Source organism: Oncorhynchus keta, chromosome 4 (genome assembly GCF_023373465.1).
Source record: "Oncorhynchus keta strain PuntledgeMale-10-30-2019 chromosome 4, Oket_V2, whole genome shotgun sequence".
Lineage (NCBI taxonomy): Eukaryota > Metazoa > Chordata > Actinopteri > Salmoniformes > Salmonidae > Oncorhynchus > Oncorhynchus keta.
In genome coordinates this window covers 16,171,846-16,189,388 of record NC_068424.1, presented here as the reverse complement: position 1 = coordinate 16,189,388, position 17,543 = coordinate 16,171,846, and the positions used below count along the sequence as shown (strand labels likewise).

The 17,543-nt window shown below is 45.8% G+C and overlaps 1 protein-coding gene across 3 annotated transcripts in view; it reads left to right on the top strand.

The window, feature by feature from the left end:
- The window catches only part of LOC118382505 (disco-interacting protein 2 homolog C), a 56,629-nt gene extending 40,739 nt beyond the window's left edge, over positions 1-15,890 (top strand). For all 3 annotated transcript variants that reach the window (XM_052501905.1, XM_052501907.1, XM_052501903.1), the window contains exons 23-37: positions 540-640; positions 767-847; positions 1,847-1,970; positions 2,098-2,219; positions 2,738-2,849; positions 6,393-6,502; positions 7,018-7,148; positions 7,280-7,448; positions 11,444-11,614; positions 11,785-11,846; positions 11,925-11,982; positions 13,895-13,969; positions 14,109-14,283; positions 14,382-14,505; positions 14,662-15,890. In XM_052501905.1, the coding sequence (XP_052357865.1) occupies positions 540-640; positions 767-847; positions 1,847-1,970; positions 2,098-2,219; positions 2,738-2,849; positions 6,393-6,502; positions 7,018-7,148; positions 7,280-7,448; positions 11,444-11,614; positions 11,785-11,846; positions 11,925-11,982; positions 13,895-13,969; positions 14,109-14,283; positions 14,382-14,505; positions 14,662-14,914 (1,868 nt within the window). In that variant the 3' untranslated portion in view covers positions 14,915-15,890. The remainder of the gene's footprint in view (positions 1-539; positions 641-766; positions 848-1,846; positions 1,971-2,097; positions 2,220-2,737; positions 2,850-6,392; positions 6,503-7,017; positions 7,149-7,279; positions 7,449-11,443; positions 11,615-11,784; positions 11,847-11,924; positions 11,983-13,894; positions 13,970-14,108; positions 14,284-14,381; positions 14,506-14,661) is intronic.
- The last annotated feature ends 1,653 nt before the right edge of the window (positions 15,891-17,543 follow it).

The following is a 17,543-nucleotide window of genomic DNA, read 5'->3' as shown; positions in this document are numbered from 1 at the left end:
AAGAGGTTCAGAGCTTGCGGTAGGTATTCAGGGATTTGGAGAAAAATATGTCCGATAAGCTCTGGGTTGAATCGCGTTGTGCAGACTGGCAGGAGTTGTCCGGGCTAAAGGTTAACTGATGACTGCTAGCAGTGGCTAGCTGACTACTAGCTAGTAGCTAGTTAGCTGGCTAGCTTCTGTTGGGGGTTCCGGTTCTAGAGTAAAGATAATAGCAGATAAATACCACATTGGGTGAAGTGGGTTGCAGGAGAGTATGTTGAGGTTGGGGTTAAGAAAAATATTTTTTAAAATAAGTGAAGAAAAAGATATATACACAGGACACGACAAGACAAAGACAAAGACAAAAGACGCCTGACTGCTACACCATTTGGAATGAAAATGAATTTAGAATTTAGTGAACGATGAGGAGCAACTTTGCCGGAAACCTGAAGAACATTGTTTGCTCTTATAGCTCTCAAGCTGCTTGTTGTATCTGGTCATTCAAATCATGTTTTGGATGTGTCCTGACCTCGTGTGTGTGTGTTGTGTGTGTGTTGTAGAGATTGGCCCTGCCTCTGTGATGGTGGGGAACCTGGTGTCTGGGAAGAGGATCGCTATGGCCAGTGGCAGAGACCTGGGACAAACTGATGACAATGACCAGGTAACACATTGTTTGTGTATTTCTTCCTCCTGACATACACACTGGATTTTATCATGTGTTTTAAACTGTGATGGATTATAGTTGTTACACAGTCTGTGATGGCATATCATGTTGTCTGTTATGTAGTTCCTGTTCCTGTCAGAGGTTCTGCAGTGGAGATCTCAGACTACGCCTGAACACATCCTCTACACACTGCTTAGCTCCCGGGTAACACACACACACACACACACGCGCGCGCGCACACATACACAGCAGTGGAGGCTGGTGGGAGGAGCTATAGGATGACAGGCTCATTTTAATGGCTGAAATGGAGTAAAAGGAACAGAGTCAAATATGTGGTTTCTATATGTTTGATGTGTTTGATACCGTTCCATGAATTCCATTCCAGTCTTTACAATGAGCCTGTCCTCCTATAGCTCCTCCCACCAGCCTCCACTGACACACACACACACACACACACACACTTATGCCATGGATTTTTTAAGGACTCTGATTGTCTTGGACTCTGATTGTTAAGGATTCTGATTGGAATCTGATTGTTACGGACTCTGATTGGACTCTGATTGTGAAGGACTCTGAATGTTTACGAACTCTTATTGGAATCTGATTGTTAAGGACTCTGATTGGACTCTGATTTTTACAGACTCAGATTGTTACGGACTCTGATTGGAATCTGATTGTTAAGGACTCTGATTGTTACGGACTCTGATTGTTTACGGACTCTGATTGGACTGATTGTTACGGACTCTGATTGGAATCTGATTGTTAAGGACTCTGATTGTTACGGACTCTGATTGTTTACGGACTCTGATTGGACTGATTGTTACGGACTCTGATTGTTACAGACTCAGATTGTTACGGACTCTGATTTTTACGGTCTCTGATTGGACTCAGATTGTTACAGACTCAGATTGTTACGGACTCTGATTGTTACAGACTCAGAATGTTAAGGACTCTGATTGTTTAGGACTCTGATTGGACTCTGATTGTTACAGACTCAGATTGTTACAGACTCTGATTTTTACGGTCTCTGATTGGACTCAGATTGTTACAGACTCAGATTGTTACGGACTCTGATTGTTACAGACTCAGATTTTTAAGGACTCTGATTGTTACGGACTCTGATTGGACTGATTGTTATGGACTCTGATTGTTACGGACTCTGATTGGAATCTGATTGCCCTCTATCACTCCATCTTTCTCTAGGGAGCGGTGTCTAGTTCTCTTACGTGTCTTCAGCTCCATAAGAGGGCAGAGAGAGTTGCTGCTCTGCTGCTGGAGAGAGGAGGACTACAGGAGGGAGACCACATAGCACTGGTCTACCCACCAGGTAACACACACGCACGCGCGAACGCGCGCACACACACACACACACACACACACACACACACACACACACACAGCATATGTGTACACCCAAATACACTTTTCACTTCTCTCTCCTATGTGTGTTTCAGGTATAGACCTAATTGCAGCGTTCTACGGTTGTCTGTATGCTGGCTGTGTTCCTATCACGGTCCGACCGCCCCACCCACAGAACATCTCAACCACGCTGCCCACGGTCAAGATGATCGTAGAGGTGAGAGGTCAACGACTGTGGTAAAATAGAGGTCAATACTGCCCAGGCAACTGGTAGAGAGGAGGTAGAAGAATAAGAGAATGTAGTAGCATCTCTCTCTTTCTCTTCATCTATCTCTCTCTCTACATTTATCTCCCTCTATCCCTTCATCTCCCTCTCTCTCTTCATCTATATCCCTCTCTCCCTTCATCTCCCTCACCCTCTCTCTCTCTCTCTCTCTCTCTCTCTCTCTCTCTCTCTCTCTCTCCCTCTCCATCTATCTCTCTCTCATCTATCTCTCTCATCTATCTCTCTCTTCATCTACCTCTCTCTCTTCATCTATCTATTTCTCTCTTCATCTACCTCTCTCCTGTCATCTCTCTCTTCCTTCATCTCTCTCTCTCTCTCTCTCTCTTCATCTATCTCTCTCATCTCTCTCTCTCTCTCTTCATCAATTTCTTTCTCTCCCTTCATCTACGTATCTCTCTCTCTCTGCATCTATTTTCTCTCTCCCTTCATCTATCGCTCTCTCCCTCCAGGTCAGTCGTTCGGCCTGTGTGATGACCACAGCGGTCATCTGTAAGCTGCTGCGGTCCAAGGAGGCGGTCGCTACAGTTGACATCAGGAACTGGCCTCCCGTCCTGGACACAGGTCAGCCCTGACCACATGTACTGAATCTGTCAGGCTGTTAGCTGGATGTTTGTACTGTATCTGTCAGAATGTTAGCTGGATGTTTGTACTGTATCTGTCAGAATGTTAGCTGGATGTTTGTACTGTATCTGTCAGAATGTTAGCTGGATGTTTGTACTGTATCTGTCAGAATGTTAGCTGGATGTTTGTACTGTATCTGTCAGAGTGTTAGCTGCATGTTTGTACTGTATCTGTCAGAATGTTAGCTGGATGTTTGTACTGTATCTGTCAGAATGTTAGCTGGATGTTTGTACTGTATCTGTCAGAATGTTAGCTGGATGTTTGTACTGTATCTGTCAGAGTGTTAGCTGGATGTTTGTACTGTATCTGTCAGAATGTTAGCTGGATGTTTGTACTGTATCTGTCAGAATGTTAGCTGGATGTTTGTACTGTATAGCTGGATGTTTGTACTGTAGTCAGAGTGTTAGCTGGATGTTTGTACTGTATCTGTCAGAATGTTAGCTGGATGTTTGTACTGTATCTATCTGTCAGAATGTTAGCTGGATGTTTTAGCTGAATGATGTTTGTACTGTATCTGTCAGAATGTTAGCTGGATGTTTGTACTGTATCTGTCATCTGTCAGAATGTTAGCTGGATGTTTGTACTGTATCTGTCAGAATGTTAGCTGGATGTTTGTACTGTATCTGTCAGAATGTTAGCTGGATGTTTGTACTGTATCTGTCAGAATGTTAGCTGGATGTTTGTACTGTATCTGTCAGAATGTTAGCTGGATGTTTGTACTGTATCTGTCAGAATGTTAGCTGGATGTTTGTACTGTATCTGTCAGAATGTTAGCTGCATGTTTGTACTGTATCTGTCAGAATGTTAGCTGGATGTTTGTACTGTATCTGTCAGAGTGTTAGCTGGATGTTTGTACTGTATCTGTCAGAATGTTAGCTGGATGTTTGTACTGTATCTGTCAGAATGTTAGCTGGATGTTTGTACTGTATCTGTCAGAGTGTTAGCTGCATGTTTGTATGTTTGCTGGATGTTTGTACTGTATCTGTCAGAGCTGGATGTTAGCTGGTTATGCATGTTTGTACTGTATCTGTCAGAATGTTAGCTGCATGTTTGTACTGTATCTGTCAGAATGTTAGCTGGATGTTTGTACTGTATCTGTCAGAATGTTAGCTGCATGTTTGTACTGTATCTGTCAGAATGTTAGCTGGATGTTTGTACTGTATCAGAATGTTTGCATGTTTGTACTGTATCTGTCAGAATGTTAGCTGGATGTTTGTACTGTATCTGTCAGAATGTTAGCTGGATGTTTGTACTGTATCTGTCAGAGTGTTAGCTGCATGTTTGTACTGTATCTGTCATGAGATGTTAGCTGTCAGATGTTTGTACTGTATCTGGATGTTTGTACAGTCAATGTTAGCTGGATGTTTGTACTGTATCTGTCAGAATGTTAGCTGGATGTTTGTACTGTATCTGTCAGAATGTTAGCTGGATGTTTGTACTGTATCTGTCAGAGTGTTAGCTGCATGTTTGTACTGTATCTGTCAGAATGTTAGCTGGATGTTTGTACTGTATCTGTCAGAGTGTTAGCTGCATGTTTGTACTGTATCTGTCAGAATGTTAGCTGCATGTTTGTACTGTATCTGTCAGAATGTTAGCTGGATGTTTGTACTGTATCTGTCAGAATGTTAGCTGGATGTTTGTTCTGTATCTGTCAGAATGTTAGCTGGATGTTTGTTCTGTATCTGTCAGAATGTTAGCTGGATGTTTGTTCTGTATCTGTCAGAATGTTAGCTGGATGTTTGTACTGTATCTGTCAGCTGGAATACTGTATCTTAGCTGGATGTTTGTACTGTATCTGTCAGAGTGTTAGCTGGATGTTTGTACTGTATCTGTCAGAATGTTAGCTGGATGTTTGTACTGTATCTGTCAGAATGTTAGCTGGATGTTTGTACTGTATCTGTCAGAATGTTAGCTGGATGTTTGTACTGTATCTGTCAGAATGTTAGCTGGATGTTTGTACTGTATCTGTCAGAGTGTTAGCTGCATGTTTGTACTGTATCTGTCAGAATGTTAGCTGGATGTTTGTACTGTATCTGTCAGAGTGTTAGCTGCATGTTTGTACTGTATCTGTCAGAATGTTAGCTGGATGTTTGTACTGTATCTGTCAGAATGTTAGCTGGATGTTTGTACTGTATCTGTCAGAGTGTTAGCTGGATGTTTGTACTGTATCTGTCAGAATGGATGTTTTAGCTCAGAATGAGCTGGATGTTTGTACTGTATCTGTCAGAGTGTTAGCTGCATGTTTGTACTGTATCTGTCAGTGAATGTTTGTACTGTATCTGTGATAGCTGGATGTTTGTACTGTATCTGTCAGAATGTTAGCTGGATGTTTGTACTGTATCTGTCAGAATGTTAGCTGGATGTTTGTACTGTATCTGTCAGAATGTTAGCTGGATGTTTGTACTGTATCTGTCAGAATGTTAGCTGCATGTTTGTACTGTATCTCAGAATGTTAGCTGGATGTTTGTACTGTATCTGTCAGAGTGTTAGCTGCATGTTTGTACTGTATCTGTCAGAATGTTAGCTGCATGTTTGTACTGTATCTGTCAGAATGTTAGCTGGATGTTTGTACTGTATCTGTCAGAATGTTAGCTGCATGTTTGTACTGTATCTGTCAGAGTGTTAGCTGGATGTTTGTACTGTATCTGTCAGAATGTTAGCTGGATGTTTTTGTATCTGTCAGAATGTTAGCTGGATGTTTGTACTGTATCTGTCAATGTTAGCTGCATGTTTGTACTGTATCTGTCAGAATGTTAGCTGGATGTTTGTACTGTATCTGTCAGAATGTTAGCTGGATGTTTGTACTGTATCTGTCAGAATGTTAGCTGGATGTTTGTACTGTATCTGTCAGAGTGTTAGCTGGATGTTTGTACTGTATCTATCAGAATGTTAGCTGCATGTTTGTACTGTATCTGTCAGAATGTTAGCTGCATGTTTGTACTGTATCTGTCAGGCAGATAGCTGGATGTTTGTTCTGTATCTGTCAGAATGTTAGCTGGATGTTTGTTCTGTATCTGTCAGGCAGATAGCTGGATGTTTGTACTGGTGTATAAATCAATCAATCAAATGTATTTATAAAGCCCTTCTTATATCAGCTGATATCTCAGTGCTGTACAGAAACTCAGCCTAAAACTCCAAACAGCAAGCAATGCAGGTGTAGAAGCACGGTGGCTAGGAAAAACTCCCTTGAAAGGCTGGGACCTAGGATGAAACCTAGAGAGGAACCAGGCAAAAGGGGTGGCCAGTCCTCTTCTGACTGTGCCAGGTGGAGATTATAACAGAACATGGCCAAGATGTTCAAACGTTCATAGATGACCAGCAGGGTCAAATAATAATAATTACAGTGGTTGTAGAGGGTGCAACAGGTCAGCACCTCTGGAGTAAATGTCAATTGGATCTTCATAGCCGATCATTCAGAGTATCTCTACTTCTCCTGCTGTCTCTAGAGAGTCTGTATCTAACTGAATATTATTGTGTTATCAGATGACCTGCCAAAGAAGAAGTCTCCAGCGCTGTATAAGCCCTGTAACCCTGATGCCCTGGCCTACCTGGACTTCAGTGTGTCCACTACTGGCATGCTGGCTGGAGTACAGGTAACATTAAGCCCTAACCTCTGACCCCTAACCCCTGTTCTGACCTTTAACCCTACCTGGACTTCAGTGTGTCCACTACTGGCATGCTGGCTGGAGTACAGGTAACATTAAGCCCTAACCTCTGACCCCTAACCCCTGTTCTGACCTTTAACCCTACCTGGACTTCAGTGTGTCCACTTCTGGCATGCTGGCTGGAGTACAGGTAACATTAAGCCCTAACCTCTGACCCCTAACCCCTGTTCTGAGCTTTAACCCTACCTGGACTTCAGTGTGTCCACTACTGGCATGCTGGCTGGAGTACAGGTAACATTAAGCCCTAACCTCTGACCTCCATCCCTGACTTTTATCCCCTGCTTTTTTCTGGTTGCTAACATGGTGTGTGTGTGTGTGTGTGTGTGTGTGTGTGTGTGTGTGTGTGTGTGTGTGTGTGTGTGTGTGTGTGTGTGTGTGTGTGTGTGTGTGTGTGTGTGTGTGTGTGTGTGTGTGTGTGTGTGTGTGTGTGTGTGTGTGTGTAGATATCCCATAATGCAGTGGGAGCGTTCTGTCGGTCAGTGAAGCTGCAGTGTGAACTGTATCCCTCCAGAGAGGTAGCAATCTGTCTCGACCCCTACTGTGGCCTGGGCTTCGTCCTCTGGTGTCTCTGCAGGTACACACACACACAACCGTAACACATGCACAGAGACACGCATGCACGAACACATACACACACACCAATTCAACAACAGTTTCAATATCCAACAACTGACTTCCCTTTCTAAACTTTAACTCTCTCTTCAGTGTGTACAGTGGCCATCAGTCGATCCTTATCCCTCCAGTAGAGTTGGAGTCTAACCCAGCCCTGTGGCTGCTCGCTGTCAGCCAGCTCCGAGTCAGAGACACCTTCTGTTCCTACAGCGTCATGGAGCTTTGCACTAAAGGACTGGGCCTGCAGACAGAGGCACTGAAGGTACACACACGCTAGTGTTCTCATCAAACACACGCTAGAGTTCTCACCACACGCACGCTAGAGTTCCCATTGCACACACACAAGAGTTCTCACCACACACACGCTAGAGTTCTCACCACACACGCTAGAGTTCCCATTGCACACACGCAAGAGTTCTCACCACACACACGCTAGAGTTCTCACCACACACGCTAGAGTTCTCATTGCACACACGCTAGAGTTCCCATTGCACACACGCTAGAGTTCTCATCAAACACACGCTAGAGTTCTCACCACACACACGCTAGAGTTCTCACCACACACGCTAGAGTTCCCATTGCACACACGCTAGAGTTCTCACCACACACACGCTAGAGTTCTCACCGCACACACGCTAGAGTTCCCATTGCACACACGCTAGAGTTCTCATCAAACACACGCTAGAGTTCTCACCACACACACGCTAGAGTTTCCCATTGCACACATGCTAGAGTTCTCACCACACGCACGCTAGAGTTCTCACCACACACGCTAGAGTTCCCATTGCACACACGCTAGAGTTCTCACCACACACACGCTAGAGTTCTCACCGCACACACGCTAGAGTTCCCATTGCACACACGCTAGAGTTCTCACCACACACACGCTAGAGTTCTCACCGCACACACGCTAGAGTTCCCATTGCACACATGCTAGAGTTCTCATCAAACACACGCTAGAGTTCTCACCACACACACCATAGAGTTCTCACCACACACGCTAGAGTTCCCATCGCACACACGCTAGAGTTCCCTTCAAACACACGCTAGAGTTCTAACCACACACGCGCTAGAGTTCTCACCACACACACGCTAGAGTTCTCATCACACACGCGCTACAGTTGCCATTGCACACACGCTAGAGTTCTCATCACACACACGCTAGAGTTCTCATCACACACACGCTAGAGTTCTCACCACACACACCATAGAGTTCTCACCACACACGCTAGAGTTCCCATCGCACACACGCTAGAGTTCCCATTGCACACACGCTAGAGTTCCCTTCAAACACACGCTAGAGTTCTCACCACACACGCGCTAGAGTTCTCACCACACACACGCTAGAGTTCTCATCACACACGCGCTACAGTTGCCATTGCACACACGCTAGAGTTCTCATCACACACACGCTAGAGTTCTCATCACACACACGCTAGAGTTCTCACCACACACGAGCTAGAGTTCCCATCCTACACGCGCTAGAGTTCCCATCGTACACGCGCTAGAGTTCCCATCGTACACGACCTAGAGTTCCCATCGCACATACACACTCTAGAGTTCCCATCATACACACGCTAGAGTTCTCGTCTGGCCTGAAAATTTGAGCCCAGTCTTACCAAAGCCCCATTAAAGCCCGAGTCCAAGACCAGTCTGACATCACAGAAATGCAATGAGACTGAACTTGGAAAGAAAGCCTGATTTCTAGAAAACAGTATATTAATATAAACTGGTGTTGAGAACAATGCGAAGTGAGGAAACAGAGAGAGGAAAACTCACCTTCGTTATCATCAACTAAATGATGACAATGGTTGCTTATACTGAAACTCCCAAATTCATATTCAACCGTTATTAAAGCAATAGCCGTGTGTGGTCAATGATCGGTGCATGACCCAATCAATTCGATGCACGTTTTATTCCGAAATGACATTTGGATCAGTTATAGGTCTACTTTCAAAGGTCCAGCAAATGCATATTAGCAGGGCAGTCATATTGGGTGCATTTCATTTGTTTTTTTATCTGCTTTAACAGATGCCTTTCTGAAATGTGCTGGCTGTCGGGTCTTGTGGATCATCATTCTCCACAGGATGCACTCTATTCTATTCGTATTGCAATTTGAAACATTTCAATGATCAGTAAAATAAGTTTAGTCATGGCCACTAATTTCTCTGGCCCAGCCAATATTGCAGTCTTGGCGCTGCTTGAGTCTGCTACTGAGACAGAGAGCAGTAGTAATAGGTGCGCAGATAGACAGTTTTCATTTCGTAACACGACAAGCTTGAAACCCGCCCGGCATGAATCAATTCAAATAATTTGAGGCCCGGCCGGGCCCCATCGGGTTTGGGCTGAGAATGAGAACTCTTACACACATCCACAAACACACACAATTCAACTGCAGGGAGTACTAAAAGTGCTCTTTGTAATGTCTTTGAATTGACTCAGTAAACGGTGTGTTTGTGGCCTGAGGTGTTGTGTAATTGATTGCTGATGGACAGACAGAGTTTATTTTAAGAGATTAACTTTCGCCATGGAAATCGCCATGGAAACTGGAAGCTGACTGAGACACACACAAGGAACAGATCAAGGAACAAACTGCAGCTTTATATAGTCATCAGCAGGTGGACTGAGAGGGAGAATGAGCGGGAGGATGAGTATGATGAGAGGGAGGAGGTAGGATGATAGATGAGAGGGCGGAGGTAGGATGATAGATGAGAGGGCGGATGAGAGGGAGGTAATGATTGAAATGTTGTGTACTTATATGTAATACCCTCTCTCCTCTTTCCCTCTCTTCTTTCCCCTCTCTCCTCTTTTCCCCCTCTCTCCTCTTTCCCTCTCCTCTTTTCCTCTCCTCTTTTTCCCCTCTCTCCTCTTTTTTCTCCCCTCTCTTCTTTCCCTCTCCTCTTTTTCCTCCTCTTTCTCTCCTCTTTCCCTCTCCTCTTTTCCTCTCCTCTCCTTTCCCCCTCTCCCTCTCCTCTTTCCCTCTCTTCTTTCCCTCCTCCTCTTTTCCCCCCTCTCCTCTTTCCCTCTCTTCTTTCCCTCTCTCCTCTTTTCCCCCCTCTCTCCTCTTTCCCTCTCCTCTTTTCCTCTCCTCTTTCCCCCTCTCCTCTTTCCCTCCCTCTCTTCCTCTTTCCCCCTCTCTCTCTCCTCTTTTCCCCCTCCCTCTCCTCTTTTCCCCCTCTCTTCTTTCCCCCTCTCTCCTCTTTCCCCCTCTCTCCTCTTTCCCTCTCTCCTCTTTCCTCTCCTCTTTCCCCCTCTCTCCTCTTCTTCCCTCTCTTCTTTTCCCCTTTTCTCTCTCTTTTCCCCCCTCTCCTCTCCCTCTTTCCCCCTCTCTCCTCTTTTCCTCTCTCTTTTCCTCCCCCTCTCTCTCCTTTTCCTCTTTTCCCCTCTTTCCCCTCTCTCCCTCTCTCCTCCCTCTCTCCTTCCCCCTCTCCTTTCTTCTCTTCCCCCTCTCTCCTCTTTTCCCTCCTCTTTTCCCCCTCTCTCTCCTCTTTCCTCTCTTCTTTCCCCTCTCTCCTCTTTCCCCTCTCTCTCCTCTTTCCCCCTCCTCTTTCCCTCCTCTTTCCCCCCTCTCTTTCCCTCTCTCCTCTTTCCTCCCTCTCTCCTCTCTCTCCTCTCTTTTCTCCTCTTTCCCCTTCTCCTCCCTCCCTCTTTCTCTCTCTCCTCTTTCCTCTTTCCCCCTCTCCTCTTTTTCTCTCCTCCCCCTCTCTCCTCTTTCCCCCTCTTTCCCTCTCTCCTCCTCCTCTTTCCCTCTCCTCTTTTCCTCTCCTCTTTTCCTCTCTCCTCTTTCCCTCCTCCTCTTTCCCCTCTCCTCTTTTCCCCCTCTCCTCTTTCCCCTCCTCTCTCTCTTCCTCTCTTTCCTCTCCTCTTTTCCCTCTCTCTCCTCTTTCCCTCTCCTCTTTTCCCCTCTCTTCTCTTCACCCCTCTCTCCTCCCTCTCTTCTCTTCCCCCTGTCTCCTCCCTCTTGTCTTCCCCCTCTCTCCTCCCTCTTCTCTTGCCCCTCTCTTCTCTTCCCCCTCTCCTTCCCCTCTCTTCTCTTCCCCCTCTCTCCTCCCTCTCTTCTCTTCCCCCTCTCCTTCCCCTCTCTTCTCTTCTCTTCCCCCTCTCTCCCCCTCTCCTTCCCCTCTCTTCTCTTCCCCCTCTCTCCCCCTCTCCTTCCCCTCTCTTCTCTTCTCTTCCCCCTCTCTCCTCCCTCTCTTCTCTTCCCCCTCTCTTCCTCCCTCTCTTCTCTTCCCTCTCTCTCCTCCTCTTCCTCTCCAGGCGCGAGGCCTGGACCTGTCCCGTGTGAGGGCGTGTGTTGTGGTAGCAGAGGAGAGACCCAGGATGTCTCTAACACACTCCTTCTCCAAGCTGTTTAAAGACCTGGGCCTGCACCCCCGATCTGTCAGCACAGCATTTGGCTGTAGGGTCAACCTGGCTATCTGTCTGCAGGTAAGGCTGTGTGTGTGTGTGTGTGTGTGTGTGTGTGTGTGTGTGTGTGTGTGTGTGTGTGTGTGTGTGTGTGTGTGTGTGTGTGTGTGTGTGTGTGTGTGTGTGCGTGCGTGCGCGCGCGTGCGTGCGTGCGTGACAACATGGTCACCCTGCCCTGTGATTGGTTACAGGGCACCTCCGGACCAGACCCTACTACAGTTTACGTGGACATGAGAGCTCTGCGACATGATAGGTATGTCTGCCTATCAGTCACAGCAACAACCAATCAGATCAACCAATTAACTTGAATAACAGTTTGTTTGTCTCTCAGGGTTCGGTTGGTGGAGAGAGGTTCTCCTCACAGTCTCCCTCTCATGGAGTCAGGAAAGGTGGGTCCTGTGTTATGTTTTAACATTTTGCGTCAGAAGGTTTCATGACTGAAGTGTACTAAGACTGAGTAAGACTCAACTTCTAGAGCTCCTAACTGTGTGGTTCACTAAGACTCAGCTTCTAGAGCTTATGCATGTGTGGTTCAGTAAGACTCAGCTTATAGATCTCCTGACTGTGTGGTTCAGTAAGACTCAGCTTCTATGGCTCCTGACTGTGTGGTTCAGGAAGACCGCTTCTAGAGCTCCTGACTGTATGGTTCAGTAAGACTCCGCTTCCAGAGATCCTGACTCTTTGGTTCAGTAACACTCAGCTTCTAGAATTTTTGGCTGTGTTGTTTAGTAAGACTCTTTTTCTAGAGCTCCTGAATTTGTGGTTCAGTAATACTCAGCTTCTAGAGCTAATGACTGTGTGGTTCAGTATGACTCTGCTTCTAGATCTCCTGACTGTGTGGTTCAGTAAGACTCTGCTTCTAGATCTCCTGACTGTGTGGTTCAGTAAGACTCAGCTTCTAGATCTCCTGACTGTGTGGTTCAGTAAGACTCAGCTTCTAGATCTCCTGACTGTGTGGTTCAGTAAGACTCAGCTTCTAGATCTCCTGACTGTGTGGTTCAGTAAGACTCAGCTTCTATGGCTCCTGACTGTGTGGTTCAGTAAGACTCAGCTTCTATGGCTCCTGACTGTGTGGTTCAGTAAGACTCAGCTTCTATAGCTCCCGACTGTGTGGTTCAGTAAGACTCAGCTTCTAGATCTCCTGACTGTGTGGTTCAGTAAGACTCAGCTTCTAGAGCTAATGACTGTGTGGTTCAGTAAGACTCAGCTTCTAGATCTCCTGACTGTGTGGTTCAGTAAGACTCTGCTTCTAGATCTCCTGACTGTGTTGTTCAGTAAGACTCAGCTTCTAGATCTCCTGACTGTGTTGTTCAGTAAGACTCTGCTTCTAGATCTCCTGACTGTGTGGTTCAGTAAGACTCAGCTTCTAGATCTCCTGACTGTGTGGTTCAGTAAGACTCTGCTTCTAGATCTCCTGACTGTGTGGTTCAGTAAGACTCAGCTTCTAGAGCTAATGACTGTGTGGTTCAGTAAGACTCAGCTTCTAGATCTCCTGACTGTGTGGTTCAGTAAGACTCAGCTTCTAGATCTCCTGACTGTGTGGTTCAGTAAGACTCAGCTTCTAGATCTCCTGACTGTGTGGTTCAGTAAGACTCAGCTTCTAGATCTCCTGACTGTGTGGTTCAGTAAGACTCAGCTTCTAGATCTCCTGACTGTGTGGTTCAGTAAGACTCAGCTTCTAGATCTCCTGACTGTGTGGTTCAGTAAGACTCAGCTTCTAGATCTCCTGACTGTGTGGTTCAGTAAGACTCTGCTTCTAGATCTCCTGACTGTGTGGTTCAGTAAGACTCAGCTTCTAGATCTCCTGACTGTGTGGTTCAGTAAGACTCTGCTTCTAGATCTCCTGACTGTGTTGTTCAGTAAGACTCTGCTTCTAGATCTCCTGACTGTGTTGTTCAGTAAGACTCAGCTTCTAGATCTCCTGACTGTGTGGTTCAGTAAGACTCTGCTTCTAGATCTCCTGACTGTGTTGTTCAGTAAGACTCAGCTTCTAGATCTCCTGACTGTGTTGTTCGGTAAGACTCTGCTTCTAGATCTCCTGACTGTGTTGTTCAGTAAGACTCAGCTTCTAGATCTCCTGACTGTGTTGTTCGGTAAGACTCTGCTTCTAGATCTCCTGACTGTGTTGTTCAGTAAGACTCAGCTTCTAGATCTCCTGACTGTGTTGTTCAGTAAGACTCTGCTTCTAGATCTCCTGACTGTGTTGTTCGGCTGCAGCTCTCTACAGATAGACCAGAATATCTCATATATGCTTTACGTGGAGAAGGAAGCATTGTAGCGTAATTATGGTTACTGTTTCAGATCCTACCTGGTGTCCGCATCATCATCGCCAACCCAGAGACCAAGGGACCCCTGGGAGACTCCCACCTAGGAGAGGTCAGCATACACACACAAACTGACTGATTTAATAAACTTGTTTCATGATTTTATGTTACCCCAGTAAAGATGCTAGAGAGATAGAGAGAGATCATTTTAAATTAATTTCAATCTCTCTCTCTTCCCCTCCCCTCTCTAGATCTGGGTGCACAGTGCCCATAATGGCAGTGGATATTACAGTGGTTATGGAGAGGAGGTCCTTCAGTCTGATCATTTCACCTCCAGACTCAGCTTCGGAGACACGTCCACCGTCTGGGCTCGCACCGGATACCTGGGCTTCTTACGACGTACTGAACTCACTGATGCCAGCGGAGGTATACACACACACAAAAACACACATAAAAACATGTACAGACGAATATTGTTCACGCACAGACATACACACACACCTTTCTCTGTGTTCCGTCCCCAGAGAGACACGATGCGCTGTATGTGGTGGGCGCGTTGGAGGAGGCCATGGAGCTGAGGGGGATGAGGTATCATCCTATAGACATCGAGACCTCCGTTATCAGGACGCACCAGAGCATCATGGAATGGTACGTCACTAAACATCTGAAACAACACAAAAGCTGTTCCTATTTTTCTTCTTTATATAGGTAGAACCACTATAGTTCCAAATGACTCATCTGTATGTATGATCTGTATGATCTCTGTGTGTGTGTGTGTGTGTGTGTGTGTGTGTTGTGCCACAGTGCTGTGTTTCCCTGGACTAACCTGCTGGTAGTTGTGGTGGAACTAGAAGGCTCGGAGCAGGAAGCCCTGGACCTGGTTCCCATGGTGACCAAGGCGGTGCTGGAAGAGCATTACCTCATCGTTGGTGTCGTCGTGGTAACGGACATCGGGGTGATCCCCATCAACTCTCGCGGGGAGAAGCAGCGCATGCATCTCCGAGACGGCTTCCTACAGGACCAGCTAGACCCCATCTACGTGGCTTATAACATGTAACCCAGCCGCCCATCCGGGGGGGTGTGGGGGTGTGGGTAGATGTAAGAGAGGGGGATGTGTGTGTTAGCATGTGTATGCGTACGTGCGTGTATATCGCTGGTGTTGTTCATTGCAAATCAAGACGTACTGTATTTTTGAATCTGCACATGGTCATATGGTGTGGTGGCAGTTGTCTGTTCCTTTAGTTGTGCTGTGGTGGAGGTATGGCTGTTTCCACACCCCCAGTTAAACCTGACACCTAGACAGGAAGTCGCTGTTCAAAGCCTTAGAGGAACAGAGGTACTTAGACTACACCACTGGTTGTTACCCGTTAGGAGAGAGAGAAAATATCTCTGAACATATCTGTTTTCTTAATGAAATAGACATGAAAAATTGAGTTATTCAAGTATATTGTCAGAAAAAGACAGGGGGTTCAGATTAGTGTATAAATATAAATATTGTACATAAACAAAATGATCTATACGGCGAGAACTGAAACACACTGAGGACCTGTTATACAGCTTTCTCCACCTGCGGTGTGTGTGCGTGTGTGTGTGTGCGTGTGTTTGTGTGTGCATGTGTGTGTGCATGTGTTTGTGTGTGCGTGTGGGTGTTTGTGTGTGCGTGTGCGTGCGTGTGTGTGTGTGTGTGCGTGTGCGTGTGTGTGTGGGTGTGCGTCTGTGTGTGGGTGTGCGTGTGGGTGTGTGTGTGTGTGTGTGTGTGTGTGTGTGTGTGTGTGTGCGTGTCTGCGTGTGTGTGTGCGTGTGTTTGTGTGTTTGTGTGTGTGTGTGTTTGTGTGTTTGTGTGTGCGTGTGTGCGTGTGTGTGTGTGTGTGTGTGTGTGTGTGTGTGTGTGTGTGTGTGTGTGTGTGTGTGTGTGTGTGTGTGTGTGTGTGTGTGTGTGTGTGTGTGTGTGTGTGTGTGTGTGCATCTGTGTGGGTGTGCGTCTGTGTGTGTGTGTGCGTGTGGGTGTGCGTGTGTGTGTGTGTGTGTGTGTCTGCGTGTGTGTGTGTGTGCGTGTGTGCGTGTGTGTGTGTGGTGTGTGTGCGTGTGTGCGTGTGTGTGTGTGTGTGTGTGTGTGTGTGTGTGTGTGTGTGTGCGTGTGGTGTGTGTGTGTGTGTGTGTGTGTGTGTGTGTGTGTGTGTGTGTGTGTGCGTGCGTGTGTGTGTGTGTGTGTGTGTGTGTGTGTGTGTGTGTGTGTGTGTGTGTGTGTGTGTGTGTGTGTGTGTGTGTGTGTGTGTGTGTGTGTGTGTGTGTGTGTGTGTGTGTGTGTGTGTGTGTGTGTGTGTGCGTGTGTGAATGAATGTGTTCACTCCTCTTATAAGAATCACATACATCCTTAACGATTTGTTTCCTAAAGACAATTTATTCCTAAATGCCAAGTTAACCTGTTAGAAGTACACAATTGTTTCTATCCAACAATGTTTGACCGTTGTAAGCATTTTATTATGGTAATATGTGATTCTACTAAGAGAGCCCAGTAAGTAGCAGAGGGAAATAGGAGTTGTTAAGCCCAGCTCTGGACCAGAAACACAAGAGACATTCTAAATGGTAGCCTATTCCCTTGAAGTGCACTTTTGGGACTATGGTCATAAATTGGACACTATATACAAAATAATCCCCCGTTTGGGACGCATCCACAGTGAAGTGTGGAAACAAAAGAGTTTAGAATACATTTATTTATCAGTCATAAAATTATCACTTATGGCATCGTCTATGTTATCAACTTTTCTGTGAAAAACATAATTTCATGTTAATGTTTATTGCTATGAGTATTGTCCTAGAGGCAGAACTGAGTGGTTTTTGCTAGATGGGCCAGCTGCGAAGTCAAAATTGGCTATAATGTAAAAATTCATGAAATCAAAAATGTGCTTTTTTTTGGCTTTAATTTAAGGCGAAGGTTAGGCATTAGGGTTAGCAGTGTGGTTAAGATTTGAGTTAAGGTTTAAAATCTGATTTGATTCCAGCTCGTGACCACTCTGCAGAGCTGCCTCTAGGGCAAGACTCATGATAATAAATGCCAACCTGCTAATTTTAATCAAATCACATGACATTTTATTTAGTAACACAATACAATGACATAACAATAACAAGGCTATATACAGGGGGTACCGGCACCGAGTCAATGTGCGGGGGCACAGGCAGGTCGAGGCAATTCGTACGTGTAGGTAGGGGTGCACCTAATGCACCTATTTGTTTACATTCAGACTCCTGAGTTTATTTTATCATCATAACCACAACACATCTCATTTTAATTCATTTATTATAATATAATGCCATGTATGAAAAACATACATATCATGATGTATTTATTTGCTTATTATTCTGTACTAGAGATGATGGTGATGGTACTATTTTACATGTTTTTATTTCACCTTTATTTAACTAGGCATGTCAGTTAAGAACAAATTCTTAATTACGTTGACAGTCTACCCCGGCCAAACACTACCCCGGCCAAACCCTACCCCGGGCCAAACCCTAACCCGGCCAAACCCTACCCCGGGCCAAACCCTAACCCGGCCAAACCCTAACGCGGACGATGCTGGGTCAATTGTGCGCCACCCTATGGGACTCCCAATCACGGCCGGTTGTGATACAGCCTGGAATTGAACCAGGGTCTGTAGTGACTACTCTAGCACTGAGATGCGGTG